This window comes from Nycticebus coucang, chromosome 22, assembly GCF_027406575.1.
Source record: "Nycticebus coucang isolate mNycCou1 chromosome 22, mNycCou1.pri, whole genome shotgun sequence".
NCBI classification, from domain to species: Eukaryota; Metazoa; Chordata; class Mammalia; order Primates; family Lorisidae; genus Nycticebus; species Nycticebus coucang.
Genome location: NC_069801.1, coordinates 60,003,740 through 60,020,372, shown reverse-complemented (window position 1 = coordinate 60,020,372; position 16,633 = coordinate 60,003,740). Strand labels below are relative to the sequence as shown.

Genomic DNA, 16,633 nt, shown 5'->3' with positions numbered 1-16,633 from the left:
GAAGAGATGGTGAGCTGGATACAGCATATGACTCAGAGCAGTGGAAATCTGATGAATTACACAAGTGATTGCCACTGGCTGGGATCATCTGGCCCACTTCTGGAGGCCTGGGACAGGAGCAAGCCTTTCAGGAGTTTTCAGATGTTGTGGAAAGCTGCGCATTGAGTGGAAAGTTTGGAAGAGTAGGCAGACCTAACAGTATATAGCAACCAGCTTTGAATGCCAGTTAGAGTGGACTTGCCATAGGTTTGGTGGCTGGCAAGGCAGCCATACTGAGAAGGTCTCGGAAGACAGGGGGCTAAAACTGTGGGAAGGTCATGAGAAAGGCTTAGGAGGGTCCTAAAGCACAGCTGTCTTAATTCCACGTGCTGGGATCAGAACTCCACCCTTGGGACAGGCTGAGGGACTCCTGCACCCCATAGGAACGGGAGTCAGGGGGAACTAAGAGACCTGCCTATAAAGGATTCTTGTGAGCTTTAAGATCCCAACCTGGCAGGGTCTGACTGCTGAGGAAACAATCAGGCGATCACTGAAGGCAACTAAGTTTAGAATAAGGACCAGAGAGGTTGCTGGCTGTACTCTCTGTCTCATAAAAAAACCACAGCATCACCTTGTGTACCAGCAACATACTGCAACATACTGTCATCAAGAGTAAGGAATTCTGATTGAAACAAAGGAGGCAGTGAGAAGGAAAAAGGAGGACAAGGAAGTGAACAAGAAGATAGAACACATAAGGAAGATCCAAAAGAAACATTCAGACAACATGAAAAACCAAAACAGAGCAACTCCCCCAAGGTACCATGACATAGCTAATGCAGAAGACTCCATCTATAACGAATTAATGAACTTGACAAAAAGGGGGATTTAAAATATGGATGATAAAAACAATAAAAGTAATGGTCAAAAAAATGGAAAGACAGAACAAAAATCAGAGGAAAGATATGTCAAATATGCAATGGACTTGGCAGAGCTTCAGGGATTAATAGACATATACAGAACACACTATCCCCAAGCTAAAGAATATACATTTTTCTCATCAGCCCATGGTACGTGTTCCAAAATAGTTAACACCCTAGAATATAAATCAAACCTCAGCAAAATTAAGAGAAAAGAAATTATACCTTCTATCATCTTAGAACACAAAGCAATAAAGGTGGAACTCAACTCCAACAAAAGCGTTAATCCCTATAGACAAAGACTTGGAAATGAAACAACCTTATCTGAATGATAGTTGGGTTCAGGAAGAGATAAAAGAAGAAATCGTTAAATTCCTGAAACATAACAACAATGAAAACACAATTACCAAAACCCGTGACATACAGCAAAAGCAGTCTTAGGAGGGAAATTTATCGCATTAGATGCCTACATTCAAAAAACAGAAAGAGAGCACATCATCAAACTCATGAGCCATCTTATGGAATAGGAAAAAGAAGAAAAATCTAATCCCAAACCCAGCAGAAGGAAAGAAATAACCAAATTAAATCAGAGATTAATGAAATTGAAAACAAAAGAATCATTCAGAAAATTAATTAAACAAAAAGTTGGTTTTTTGAAAAAATAAATAAAATCAATAAACCTTTGGCCAGATGAACTACAAACACAAAAGTAAAATCTCTAATAACTTCAATCAGAAAAACAAAAGAAAGAAATGATAAAAGGGAAATAACAACAGATGCCACACAGACACAAGAGATCATCTCCGAGTACTACAAGAAACTGTATGCCCAGAAATTTGATAATGTGGAGGAAATGGATCAATACTTGGAATCACATCTTTCCTTAGACTTAATCAAAAAGAAATGGGGCTCTTGAACAGACCTATTTCAAGAATTGAGATCAAAGAAACAGTAAAAAATCTCGCAACAAAGAATGCCCTGGTCCCGATGAGTTCACAGCAGCATTCTATCAAATCTTTAAAGAGCTTATTCCCGGGGCGGTGCCTGTGGCTCAAGGAGTAGGGCGCCGGTCCCATATGCTGGAGGTGGCGGGTTCAAACCCAGCCCCGGCCAAAAAAATCACAAAAAAAAAAAAAAAAAAGAGCTTATTCCCATACTGCAGAAATTATCCAAAACATTGAAAAGGAAGGAATCTACCTCAACACTTTTTATGAAGCAAACATAACCCTGATACCAAAACCAGGAAAAGAGAATTTTTGCCCAATTTCACTAATGAATAAAGATGCAAAAATTCTCAATAAAATCTTAGCCAATAGATAATGGTTGCTCATCAAAAAAGTCATACACCATGTTCAAGTAGGTTTCATACTAGGGATGCAAGACTGGTTTAACATACTCAAGTCCAGATGCCAGAAGTTGTAATTGCAACCACCCCTTTCCTCCTCCCACAATCCCTCTTTCTTTCCAACCTGGGCCTGGCAGAATGGCTCCTGCAAAGAAGGGTGGTGAGAATAAGAAGGGCTAGTCTGTCTTTGAAGAGGTGGCAACTCGAGAATACACCATCAACATTCACAAGCGCATCCATGGAATGGGCTTCAAAAAGCATGCCCCTTGGGCACTCAAAGAGATCTGGAAATTTGCCATGAAAGCAATGGGGACTCCAGATGTGTGCATTGATCCCAGGCTCAACAAAGCTGTCTGGGCCAAAGGCATAACGAATGTCCCATACTGTATCTGTGTGCAGTTGTCCAGAACACGTAATGAAGATGAAGATTCACCAAACGAGCTATATACTTTCATTACCTATGTACCTGTTACCACTTTCAAAAACCTACAGACAGTCAATGTGGATGAGAACTAACTGGTGATTGTCAGACACATCAAATAAAGTCATAAAATATACACAAGTCCATAAACATGACTCATCATATCAACAGAAGCAAAAACAAAGACCATATGATCCTCTCAATAGATGCAGAAAAAGCATTCGATAAAATTCAGCATCCTTTTCTAATTACAATACTTAAGAATACAGGCATAGGTGGTACTTTTTTTTTTTTTTGCAGTTTTTGGCTGGGGCTGGGTTTGAACCCACCACCTCCAGCATATGGGGCTGGCACCCTACCCCTTTGAGCCACAGGTGCCGCCAGGTGGTACATCTGATTGAAGCCATCTACAATAAACCCGCAGCTAATATTATACTGAATGATGTAAAACTCAAAGCTTTTCCACTTAGAACTGGAACCAAGCTAGGTTCGACTCTATCACCACTACTATTCCACATAAGGCTGGAAGTTCTAGCCAATATAATCAGGCAACATAAGGAAATAACGGGCATCCAAATGGGGGCAGAGGAGGTCAAACTCACTCTTTGCCAATGATATGATCTTATACTTAGATAACCCCAAAGACTCAACCACAAAACTCCTGGAAGTGATCAAAAAACATAGCAATGTCTCAGGATATAAAATCAATGTCCACAAATTAGTAGCCTTTGTATATGCCAGTAACAGCCAAGATGAGAAGCTAATCAAGGTCACAATTCCCTTCACAGTAGCTTCAAAAAAACCAATGAAATGCCAAGGAATACACATAACAAGAGGACCTCTACAAAGAAAATTATGAAACCCTAAGAAAAGAAATAGCAGAAGATTTTAACAAATGGAAGAACATACCATGCTCGTGGCTAGGAAGAATCAACATTCTGAAAATGTCTATACTACCCAAAGCAATCTACAGATTCAATGCAATCCTCATTAAAATACCATCATCATACTTTCAAGATTTGGAAAAAATTTTTTTCATTTTGTATGGAACCAGAAGAAACCCCATATAGCCAAGGCAATTCTTAGTAATAAAAATAAAGCCAGGGGTATCACCCTACCAGACTTTCAGCTATACACAAGCCCATCGTGATCAAAACAGCATGGTAATGACACAAAAATAGAGGTATTGACATTTGGAACCAAATAGAAAACCATGAGATGAAACTCACCTCTTCCAACCACCTGATCTTTGATAAATCAAACAAGAACATATACCAGGAAAAAGACTCCCTATTCACTAAGTGGTGCTGGGAGAACAGGATAACCACATGTAAAAGACTGAAACTGGACCCACACCTCTCACCACTTACAAGAATTGACTCACAGTGGATAAAAGATCTAAATCTAAGGGATGAAACAATACAAATCCTCAAAGAAAATATGGGGGAAAAACTTGAAGATATCAGCCTGCGGAAAGATTTTTATGAAGATGACTTCCCTGGCAATTGCAACAATAACAAAAATAAACAGAGGGGACTTAACTAAACGGAAAAGCTTCTGTACAGCTAAGGAAACAACTACCAAAGCAAACAGACAACCTTCAGAATAGGAAAAGATATTTGCATACTATGAATTCGACAAAAACTTGATAACTAGGATCTATAGAGAACTCAAATTAATCCCCCAAAAAAGACTCAACAATCCCATATATCACTGGGCAAGCAACATAAATAGCACCTTCTCTAAAGATAGAAGAATGGCTAAGAAACATGAAAAAGTGCTCATTGTCCCCGATCATCGGAGAAATGCAAATTAAAACGACCCTGAGATATCACCTAACTCCAGTGAGAATGGCCCACATCACAAAGTCTCAAAGCTGCAGATGTTGGCATGGACGTGGAGTGAAGGGAACACTTTTACACTGCTGGTGGGACTGCAAACTAATACAACCTTTTTGGAAGGAAGTATGGAGAACCCTCAAAGAACTCAAGCTAGACCTCCCATTTGATCCTGCAATCCCCTTACCGGGCATCTACCCAGAAGAAAAAGAATCCTTTTATCATAAGGACATTGGCACTAGACTGTTTATCGCAGCTCAATTTACAATCGCCAAAATGTGGAAACAGCCTAAATGTCCACCAACCCAGGACTGGATTAACAAGCTGTGGTATATGTACACCATGGTATACTATTCAGCTATTAAAAAAGATGGAAACTTTACATCTTTCGTATTAACCTGGATAGAGGTGGAACACACTCTTCTTAGGAATGCATCACAAGAATTGAGAAGCCAAGAATCCGATGTCCTATATGAGTTAATCCAGGAGGGTAGGAGACTGAGGGAGCAGGGAGCGTGGAGGCGGGAGGGAGATGGGGGGTCACGGTGTGTGGCACACCTCTTGAAGGTGGGACATAATTATACGAGGGGCTTTATCTAACAAAAGCAATCAGTATAACCTAATTCTTTGTACCCTCATGAATTCCAAACAATAAAAAAAAAATAATAAAGCACATAGTAGAAAAAAAAAAAGAATGGGGTTTTACTGAATTCTGTTCTCATTCCTACTTCATGGATATGAACTTCTTCCTATTTAAACTGGTTCTGCACAAGTATTTCTCCACCTTAGGTGAGTTTCAAAAATTTCCATAGTATCCTTCTTGGAATTGTTTGTAAACCAAAAGTAACTAGGTTAAAAAACATCTACAGGAAGAACATCAGAGCTTTTGGTACATGAACTTCACACTGTTTTAGTATGTTCAAAGATTTATTTGCTTATTTCCTGGTTCAGAGATGAAACTAGCTGAAATTGAATCTGAAAAACATCATCTGAATAAATTCTACCTGCTTTAGGAAGTTAAAACAAAAGTACATAAACCATGAAAATATCAATATGCTCTAGCAACTTAAGAAAGGATCACATAGTCTGCCTGAGTTACTAAGAAACGTTTAATGATGATATTCCATTCTTTCTTTGGGAAGTTTTCTTAACTGTATTCCTTACAGAAACATTTCATTCAAGTAAAATATGTCATTTATTCTCAAGTAGTTGTCAGTGATTTAATGAGGAAAATGATACATATCTTCAAATATTTCTTCAGATTTATACAACTTTAAAATCATGATACTTACTATATTTCATGTTGTTCCAAGCAGATATAAATTTAGTTTTTAGCTTATCAACTTCATCTGTTCCCGTGGCCTCCATATTCAAATTCTAAAAAAAAGCCATCACTTGATTGTGCTCTTCTGTAGAGTTTAATCTTTTGTACTGACTTTTAAAAAAATGAAGGAAATATAAATAATCAGCACACATAGTGTTATATGGTACCAAACTGGTTAGAGTTACTGAAGTGATTAAATACAATTTGAACTGGAAATGAACAAACCAATTTCCTATTTCATAGATTGAAAACCAAATTCTCATTTTACAGACAGAAATCATATAGAAGACATTCTAAATTGTTTCAATTACAAAAACATTTAACACCAAATATATAACAACAAAACTGTCTTACAAAACAAAGCAATGATCTCCACCAATTGCTCATACTGAATACAATAAATCAATGTAGTAACACACTGTGGCTTTGGTGTTTATGAGAATACCCAAGATTTGTTTTACGTGTAATTAGAAAAGGTGATTTGAAACCTTATAAAAAATGTTGATTATCTTCAGAATGGAGGCTTCTTAAGTTACTACTTTCATAAGTTTAATTATTCTGTTAAGTTTTTTAAGTTATCTCCTGTGTTTCCTCCCTACCTCAATACTGCAGCATTTTTGTAATAAAAGAACTTACAACAGGAAACGTTTTCTCACTTTAAATTAAAAATAAATGTAGTTCATAGTATTTGTGTTGTAACATACTTGAGGGAAAATCGAGATGTGATGATCAAATATAACTGAAACTGCTTGCATTTATTTGCAATAATTCGCAGACAGTTTACTTTCCAAGAAAAGAATACTGCACAGAACATTACCCTTTTAGAGTTATAAATACCTACTCAAAAATTGATAACATTTATTTCTCTAAGAATAGATATTTTATAAAATGTATTAAAAGCTACCAATTATACATTGTAGCTGTGAGGCATGCTATAGAAAGCATGGTCTAATGGAAGAATTTAAAAAGGCAACAGGATAGAAAATAGAAAGTCCAAAAATGTGGCATGAGATGAGGCTATAGGGTTACACAGGGCAGAGCACACAGGGCCTTGCAGACCAAGAATTTTCTTCCTTATCCTAAGAGCAAACAGTTTCAAACAGGAATGTCACGATCAGATCAGTAAGTTTGTTTTTATTTGTTGTTTATTTTACTCCAAAAGCTGTATGGAGAGTAGATGGGAAAGGGACGAGAGCAGAGAATGAGAGTTCACTACTAAGAACGAGCATCTCTCATGCAAAACTCTTCGAACTGGAAGTACTTTCAGATTTCAATTTTTTTTTTATTTTGGAATGTCTGAATTATATATACTTAGCAGCTGAGCATCCCTAATCTCAAAATCCAAAATCTGAAATGCTCCAATGAACATTTCTTTCACCATGATGTCAGCACTCAAAATGTTTTGGATTTAGGAGCATTTCAATTTCAGATTTGAGATGCTCAACCTATATTGTACAGAACTAGGACAGAGATGGTTAAAGCTTAGACTGGAGGAGAAAAGATAGAGAGAAATGGACATAAGAGAAAACATCAAAAATTTAATAAGTATTGGTGATATAATGGACGTGGAAGGTGAGGAAGAGGCATGTGTCAAAGATCTGCCTGGGCGTCTGGCTTGTGACAGTAAACAGATGGTGTCAAATGTTGAAATAGGAAACATTAGAAGAGGAACAGATAAGAAGTTTACAAATTTGATTTGATATATGTGGCATTTCAGCTGTCCCAGAGAGACACAAGTAGAGAATCACTCGCTTACTTAGTCATTTGATAATTACTGCCGGGCCGTGTTCTGAGCACCACAAATACAGCAGAGCACAAGGCAGGGAAACGCCGGCTCTCTGGAGCTTACACTCTAGATGCGCCCAGGGGCGGCAACCAGGCAGCTGCATGCACAGACCTGGAGCTCAGTGCTGAAGTCTGGGTCAGGGACGTTGAGAATTTCTGATGTATAAATGAGAATTCAAGCTACTAAAACATTCCTCAAGGACTTTGCCTTGTTTGCTTGTACCCTCAGCACTTGGTATAGTGCCTGGGACTAAAGGGCAATATTCACAAAACCACCTCTGTCCACCTCCTCAGCTTGTTCCCTACCACTTCCTCACAAGCACCACACAGGGAGGAAAGTCTAATTTCTTTTCTTTCCCATTTTAGGTGCTTAGCTGAGCTACCCTCCTAAAAACAAAAGTGAGATTAGCAAAAGAAAAAAAGAAGTTTATTAATGTGTACCCATCATGCAGGAAACGCCTCAGTTCAAAATTACTTCTCTCTCAAGGGAGTGGCTTAGGGCCTTGCTGAAATAGCATTTTAACAAAGAACCATAAATCCTATATAGTGATAAGACAAAGAAGAGAAAGGTTCCAGTCTTTTAAAAGGTGGGAAAATGTGGGACAGAGAAATCTGTTCCCAGAGTCCTCTGGTGCCTGCTGGTACCTTCTCTGGACCAATAAGCAAGAGCTGTCTCCCTCTAGTAAGGAAGAACTCATGCCCTGCCATCAGGCAAAGAAGGCTGGGGCAGAGCGTTCCCCACATTTTCAGTGCCTTTAACTTAATAATTCCAAATATTGTGGGGAAAAATATTTTGGTTTCCTTCAATCATATACCGTAACTATTTCTAATTTCTAACATAAAGAGCTTCCTGAACTTGCTATGCTGACACCTCCATGTCACGCGTCCCCCACTCAGTGCCTTCCTGCTCATCCTCATTGTTTGACAACCTTACTGTCATGAGCCCGACAGGCCCAGGTTCACTTCCTCTTGTAAGTTCAGTAAAACTTCCCTAACTAGCCTCCTTAAACTCAAACTCAAACAGGTGCCTCCTCTCAGCTCCCAGAGGACCCCGCCTCCTCTCCACCACACTCACCACGCTGTAGTTACTTGTTTCCCACCTGTCTCCCACACTAGCCAGTAAATTAAGTGTCTTTAAATTCTGCCTGGCACACAAAAAATATTTACTAAATATTTACTAAATATCTCAAAAATATTTACTAAATGAAAATCAGTGAACTGATAAATTAATGAAATATAGGTATAACACCAGCAGCACTCTCATCAGGATTAGAATTTTTATTTAACTGACACTGGAATGAGGGAAAGAAAAATTTTCTTCAAGAAAACTGCATACATAATTTAGCAAAATCTGGAAAAGCAAGAAGGAAAAGAGTTTATAAAATGAAGAAATTATGTAGTACATCTATATGATGGCACATATACCTATTAAAAATGTCTCCAAAGAGTTTATGAAAATAGGGAAACACCAGGCAGAATCTGAAACTTCTGTGATCAGGCAGGTGGGCTTGTGGGGGAGTAAGGTGGGAGAGACAGGAAGGTAAAAAGAAGTATACCAAAATTTTAACAATAGTTGTTCTGTGGTTGTTTGCAATCATGATTGTCCACGTTTTCCAAACCTAATTAAAGAACATATATTATTTTTAGAATTTTAAAAGTTTGTTTTTAAAAAGTCACCAACCTTAATATCTTCTAAATTCAAAATTGTTAAATAAACGTACATGCAGGTATTTTCTTTGTAAGTCAGAAAGTAGGTAAGTTTACTAAACTTACCAGAGGAACCAAGAAGACCTTCTGTTTTAGACAGTTCCCAACCAGCCACCAAAAACACTCTGGATAGTCCTTAGCAAAAGTATGAAAGTCAAGATGCCTTTAAGTGGACAGGGAAAAATGAAGGAACAAGCAATTAGACATTCTGTATGGAGAAGAGTGTGTATCTTAAATAATGACTCCTAAATAAAAAAGCAAAGTAAGATATTGTAATAAATACAGAAATTACTGAAACAAATATTCTGACCTTAAGGCACTTAGAGTGGAATAAACTGACTTGTTCTTTTATATTTTTAGTCACTTAGACTACTTAAAATAACTTATTCCCCAAACGAAACAGTTGAAATGCTTTTGGAATATACCTTCAATATTCTCTAAGAATACTTTTATTGTCATTGTTACATAGCGTAGATAAGAATAATAAAATTATTATCTTAAGGTCAAACTAAAGATGAGCTGTTGCTAATTTAGTAATTCAGATAATTACTTTTCATAACTAAAACTGAATTCTATTCTTCCATAAAGATTAAAACCCAGTTTATTTCTTTTTTTTTTTTTTTTTAGAGACAGAGTCTCACTGTGTCACCCTTGATAGAGTGCCATGGCGTCATAGCTCACAGCAACCTCAAGCTCAGAGGGCTTAGGCGATTCTCCTGCCTCAGCCTCTAGAGTAGCTGGGACTACAGGCCCCCACCACAACACCCGGCTATTTTTTCATTGCAGTTTGGCCGGGGCTGGGTTTGAACCCGCCACCCTCAGTATATGGGGCCAGCGCTCTACTCACTGAGCCACAGGCGCTGCCCGAAACCCACTTTATTTCTATAACAAAAATTTAAATGGCTCTTCTAAAAATATTAACATTAGAGCAGGAATATTTTAAAAGGTAATCCCCTGAACCATGTTAGAAAGTACTATAATTGGCATATTTTATAAAGGAATAACCAAAACTACCCAATGAGGACATGTGTCTTACTGCACACTACAAGACATTATAAAAAGATAGCAATTGAAGGTTAGTACTATGTAATTTAATTTTTCTTATTAGCACAGGAGGACACTGAGTAAAACGTAATAGGGAGCACAGAAATATACCTAAGCATATTTGAGAATTTAGTACTTAATATGAGAGACATTTCGTATCAGTCAAGAAAGGTGGATAATTCAATAAATAGTGCCAGAATACTAAGATAACCAGTTTTTCAAAATAAATCTGGATAAAGACTTTACACATTATGAATTCTAGATGAATCAAAGATTTAAATGTAAATGCAAACACATAGCACACATGCACATACTACAAGGAAACAGATTTAAAAATTTACACTATCCCAGGGTAGAAAAGCCCTTTCTAAGGGCCAGGCGCAGTGGCTCACTCCCGTAATCCTAGCACTCTAGGAGGCCATGGTGAGTGGATTTTTTGAGCTCAGGAGTTCCAGATCAGCCTGAGTGAAGCACGACCCTATTTCTATTAAAAATAGAAAAACTAGGTGGGTGTGGTGGCGGGCACCTATAGTTCCAGCTATTCAGGAGGCTGAGGCAAGAGGATTAATTGAGCCCAAGAGTTTGAGGTTGTTGTGAGCCATGATGCCATAGCACTTTACCCAAGGCAACAGAGTGAGACTCTGTCTCAAAAAAAAAAAAAAAAGAAAAGAAAAGGCCTTTCTAAGCATCATTTGCAAAACCAAAAATCAGAAAAGACAATGTAAATACATAAAATCGAAAACTTTGTACAGGAAAAACAAAAACAGCATGAACCAGGTGGGGTTACAAGCTACCAATCCGAAAAAAGTTTAATACCTTCTACATACACAAAAGAGTTAATGCCCTTAATATACAAAAAGCTCTTATAAAGCAATAAAGAAAGAACTCAAATGGGAAAAAAAAGCAAATGAAAGAAGAAATAAGCTGTAACCATATGAAAATAGTTCCAACTTGGGCAGCACCTGTGGCTCAAGGAGTAGGGCTCCAGCCCCTTATACCAGGGGTGGCAGGTTCAAACCCGGCCCCAGCCAAACTGCAAAAAAAAATTAGTGCCAACTTTACTAGGTCAAAGAATTATACATTAAAGGAATTTCATCTTTTTTTATCATCGGAAGAGAGAAAACTTGCAATCCTGAGGAAATAAGCATTTTACATAATTATTTCTTAAATAATAAATTCCTGGGGGCACAGAATGAGCACAACCAGCACAAAATTATCTGCTGATGACTAAATTATGGATATACATGTAATGATGATATAGATCTTTATCACAATAAAAAGATATCCCAGGTACAGAGCAAAGAAAAAAAGGAAAGAGTATAAAAGCAATTTTGCACAAATGTTATGTAAGTATATATTTATGCCTCTACACATACAAATACATATAAAACAATGTCTAGAAGTTCATAACGTTAAAAGTAGAAATGAAACGTCTATTTGGGCTTTTTTTCTCTGCACTCTACTATTTAAATTATTCATATTGAGCCTCTTCTAAAATAATAACAAAATTATTCAAAAGTAAATTGTTCTAATGAAGAAATTAATGTACAAAATTACAAATGTAATTAGGTTATGCTAAATTCCAACAATACAACCGAACCGCGGGACTAAGAAATCTACAGAGAAGACATTCTATTACAAAATTCCTACACAACTGGAAGATAAAATTAAAGTGCTGAGGCTTTTTTTTTCAAGATAAAGAACTCTAATTCTTGTGGTTCTTAAAGACATCAGATTCAGCTATTTAGTCATGTGAGAACTTAACTTCCTCAATTTAATTCCCCAGGGAAGCTGTGGCTAAATAAAATGACTTACAGCAGTGGTTCTCAACCTTCCTAATGCCTCCTAATGCCGTGACCCTTTAGTACAGTTCCTCATGTTGTGATGACCCCCAATCATAAAGTTATTTTCATTGCTACTTCATAACTGTAATTTCGCTACTGTTATGAATCATAATGTAAATATCTGATATGCAGGATATATTTTTTCATTGTTACAAAGCAGTCACGACCCACAGGTTGAGAACCGCTGACTTAGAGGATATTCTTATTAATATACAACTTTTGTTTCTTCTTAAAATAAGTGTGGTGAGATTTGGAAAGAGAAAAAAGTATAACAGACTTCAGTCCATTCAGTCTATTAAATTATTTTCTCTATTGTCTGTGTAAGATAAGCTAGAGAAAAGCAAGACAAACGGTACTTTTTGTTTAACTGCAAATAAGCAGAACACAAATGAGGAAACCATGATGAACTTTAACAGCCTCACTGCAAAATTCTAAAACTACCTTCACCCACAAACTACCTTTCCAAAAGCTTCCCTGATTTAAAAAAAAAAATGTAAAATGAATTGAAATTCATTTATCTACAAGGCAAACAGTTAAGTGATGATTTAGACTTATCCAATATATTTCAATTCCTCTAGGACCTAAAACATGTGCCTATTGCCCTAGTGATCAAGCTAATATGCCAAAATTCTTGTTTATTCTATGTGGTGTCATCAGAATCTCAAGTGTGGAAAACATCAAGATAACATTCTTCAATCTGAGCAAGAGAGAGACCTCATCTCTGCAAAAAATGGAAAAATTAGCTTGGTGTGGTGGCACGTACCTGTGGTCTCAGCTACTCAGGAGGCTAAAGCAGGAGTCTGAGTCGCTGTGAACTACGATGAGGCCATGGCACTCTAGCTGGGGTGAGGGAGCAAGACCTCCTTGTCTCAAATAATAACAACAACAACATTCTTCATAATTTCCAAATACTTTTTAGAATACTTATAACTTATTTCTTAAAACTTTGGAGAAATTACTAAATCTTTTTTCAAGTAGATGTTCCCAATTAGTGCACACTATAACAAATATCGTCCACCCTCTCCATATTTCTGTTCACTGTTAACATTCTAACAAATCCACTTTTAGTAGGTAACAGCATTAGAGGAGAAAATTCTATTTCATCCTATCTCAGTTAAACAAAGATAAAGCCCCACCAGAAGAAGTTTACTCCTAAACTTCACTAACAATGATACAAAAGTGGAGTGCTGACTAAGCAGAATTCTTTTGACGAACAGAGCTACAATATTCTATATGAAAATAATTAGTTGAGACCCAGATATAATTTTTAGAGAGTCACTTTTTTATCTATAATCATGCATTAAAAGAGTTAATAAATTATAAACTGATAAATGTGAGGGTACTCAACTCAAAGTCCTTGAAGGGCAGGTGATGATAATCAGCCTCTCCCATCTCCAGAGAGAGAGAGAGAGAGAGAGAGACTATTTCATCCACTGAGAAGGCAAAGCCAAGTGCAGCTCCTGACAGAACTTCAGGGACTGAGTCTATAGAACACACCTGGGCACACGAAATGAGCAAAACGCTGCAGACTTCAAGGATTTTCATATGCTTAGGCTTCTTCCGCAAATGTTAACCTGCTGCTAGATGAAATTAGATAATGATCTGGAATTTTTGATGTGGTTCAAAAAATCAAATGTGACTAAGTTTTTTTTGTTGTTGTTTTTTGTTGTTGCTGTTGTTGCAGTTTTTGGCCAGGGCTGGGTTTGAACCCGCCACCTCGGGCATATGGCTCCGGCACCCTACTCCTTTGAGCCACAGGAGCCGCCCAAATGTGACTAAGTTTTTCATCTACTGTAGATGAAAACCTTCTCTACCTGCTTGCATTTTTAGTAACAAATGTCAATCCCTTACCTGATGCTGCAGGCCTCTCAGCGTGGGGCCACCATCTCGTCTCCCTCTCAGTTCTGTTACAGAAATATCAACTATGGAATCCATTCCTATTCTTCACCTTTACCTGCAGTCTTCTACCTTCATGCACTCACTTACACTCTAAAAAATGTTCAGTCTGTAAATCCTCAAAAGACACCTAAGGAGCCAGCACACTAATAAAAAAAAAGTGGCAATATGAAGAAGCGCGGTAGTTAGTATTTACGTAGAATGTGCCCTTCCAGAGCTAAGGCTAGTCAAGGCCGATGGTAGTAGAAGTCTAGACAAAAAGACGCAAAAAGGAACAGCAGCATCATCAAGGCAGGACATAACTCAGAAACTCATTTTAAGAAGAGGAATTAAAAAAAAAAAAAAAGGAATAAAGAACTGAAAGCAAAGAGACCAATAAGATCATTTTGCTTCAAGGATATACCCTACAAACATTCTCAGGATTCCTCAGGATCACATCTTCCAGTTAAAAGTGTTAAGTCATTGCATGGCTACTTTATAATGATGACTTAAATAAAATATAATACTTATACATTCTTCTCTTAAATCAAAAAGGTAAACTATATATAGAAAAAACTAAGTATTGAGCAGACACAGGCTTACCCTCACACATGACTTCTATCAAGTTTCTCACACAACTTGTGGCAAAAACCTCCACTTGTGCAACACTGCATGTTATATGTTCACAGACTGTAGCCAGTCATGACCAACCTAGATGGGATATAAAGAATGAAATGAACTTAATCATTTATTTGAAAATATCTAGGCTGTCTTAAAATAGCCTTAAGCCTTGATCTCATCTCTAAACGCAGTCTGATAAATAAATTTTAATTATGTCAGGCCCTTAGTAACCTCTGATGAGTCCTAGGTAATTACAAACACCTGGAACCTCCATACTTTAAAATGCAGCTTTCCCAGCCTGGGCAATACAGTGAGACCCCATCTGTCAAAAAAAATTTGTTTAATTATCTGGGTTAATTTTTAAAGGCTGAGGCAAGAATATCAATTGAGCCCAGAAGCCCAAAGGTACAGTGGGTTATGTTCACACCTGCTGGACTCCAGCGTGGGCAACAGAGTGAGAGACCCTATCTCTGAAAATAAAAAAAGGAAGAAAAGAAAATGCAACTTTCCAAGCTGTTAAGTATACAGTCTGTATAGAAAAAGCAGGCCAACCACGGCAGCTCACACCTGTAATCCCACCACTCTGGGAGGCCTCAGGTAGGAAGATCCCTCGAGCTCAGGAGTTTGAGATCAGCCTGAGCAAGAATAAAACCTGGTCTCTACTAAAAACAGAAAAAGTATCCAGGCGTTGTGGTGAGTGCCTGAAGTCCCACCTACCTAGAAGGCTGAGGCAGAAGGATTAGTTGAACCCAGAGTCTTAGGTTGCTGTGAGCTAGGCTGACATCATGGCACTCTAGCCTCGGCAACAGAATGAGTCTCTGTCTTTTAACAGAAAGAAGAAAGAAAAGAGAGAGCGAAAGAGTAATATGGGCATCAAACCATTTAATCAACGAAGTATAACTAACTTCTACAAGAACTGAAGGCTGTCAGAATCTCAGGATGTAAAGGGAACTTACAAAGCATCTCGTAACTAGTTAAGTACTGATGCATGGATTGACACTGGCTCTTGACCACAGTACACTCCAGTAATCTCTCCTAATCAATAGTACTTGGGTGATGAGGAGTAGTGAAAGAAAAGGTGTAAACTTTTAAAACTGGAAAAAATATCCCTCCCATTCCAAGAAATGTGCTCTGCTGGCTAGTACAGACTCATTCATCACTAAGCATTAACTCGTTTCAACCACCCATATATGGTAACAAGATGGCCTTTGCAACATCCTGGCCAACCGCGATCCCTCAGCTTCTAGGAAACACTTCTAGAACAAGAAGCATGATACTTCATAAGTATAGTACTAGGTTCAAAATACACCTGTATGGCAGCACCTGTGGCTTAAAGGAGTGAGGCGCCGGCCCCATATGCTGGAGGTGGTGGGTTCAAGCCCAGGCCCAGCCAAAAACTACAAAATACACCTGTAAGTTTTAAAGCCTGATAATGTTTTAAACTGTCTGTTCTCTATTTCTGGAGTATCCATAGTAACTACATGGTATCTGCTAATTTTAAACAACACTTGCCAGGAAGACACTATATGGAACCAAAACTCTGTCTCTCAGGTAGTTTCTAACTGATCCTTCCATTTGAAAGCCTTTATGATCTTTAAAGACATGCCCCCTCCCCCCAAATCCTCCTTCCCTCCAATCTTCTCTTTTCCACATTAAATATCCAAATTCCTTCAACTGGCCATAAGACTGTGTGGTAATGAAGCCTCAACCAAGGTACTGGTGTGAACATCATACAAACATATGACTGTGAATATGCCCACATAAAAAAGAGGAGACTAAGGTGGCTTTGAGATTTCAAGTCCAATGTCTAAGACAATAATGGTTTCATTAACAGAAATAAAGAACCCAAGTAGAGAAAGCTAAGGTGAAGAGTTTAGTCTTAAACATAGTGATTTTGAGGTCTGTAATAACAGAGAAGGTTTGAATACGTGTC

At 37.8% G+C, this 16,633-nt stretch overlaps 1 protein-coding gene across 13 annotated transcripts in view; it reads right to left on the bottom strand.

Annotated features, from left to right (window-relative positions):
- Positions 1-16,633, bottom strand: part of ATG4C (autophagy related 4C cysteine peptidase) — a 150,721-nt gene that overhangs the window by 119,763 nt on the left and 14,325 nt on the right. For 2 of the 13 annotated variants that reach the window (XM_053575963.1, XM_053575952.1), the window contains 2 exons: positions 9,383-9,479; positions 5,793-5,877 (listed from right to left, as the gene is read on the bottom strand). The exons of 8 other annotated variants lie outside the window; for them this stretch is intronic. In XM_053575963.1, coding sequence (XP_053431938.1) covers positions 5,793-5,868 — 76 coding nt within the window. In that variant the 5' untranslated portion in view covers positions 5,869-5,877; positions 9,383-9,479. Of the gene's footprint in view, positions 1-5,792; positions 5,936-9,382; positions 9,480-12,967; positions 13,073-13,701; positions 13,785-14,055; positions 14,109-14,682; positions 14,791-16,633 lie in introns of all 13 variants that reach the window. 3 more of the 13 variants (XM_053575962.1, XM_053575960.1, XM_053575961.1) reach the window with 3 other exon arrangements.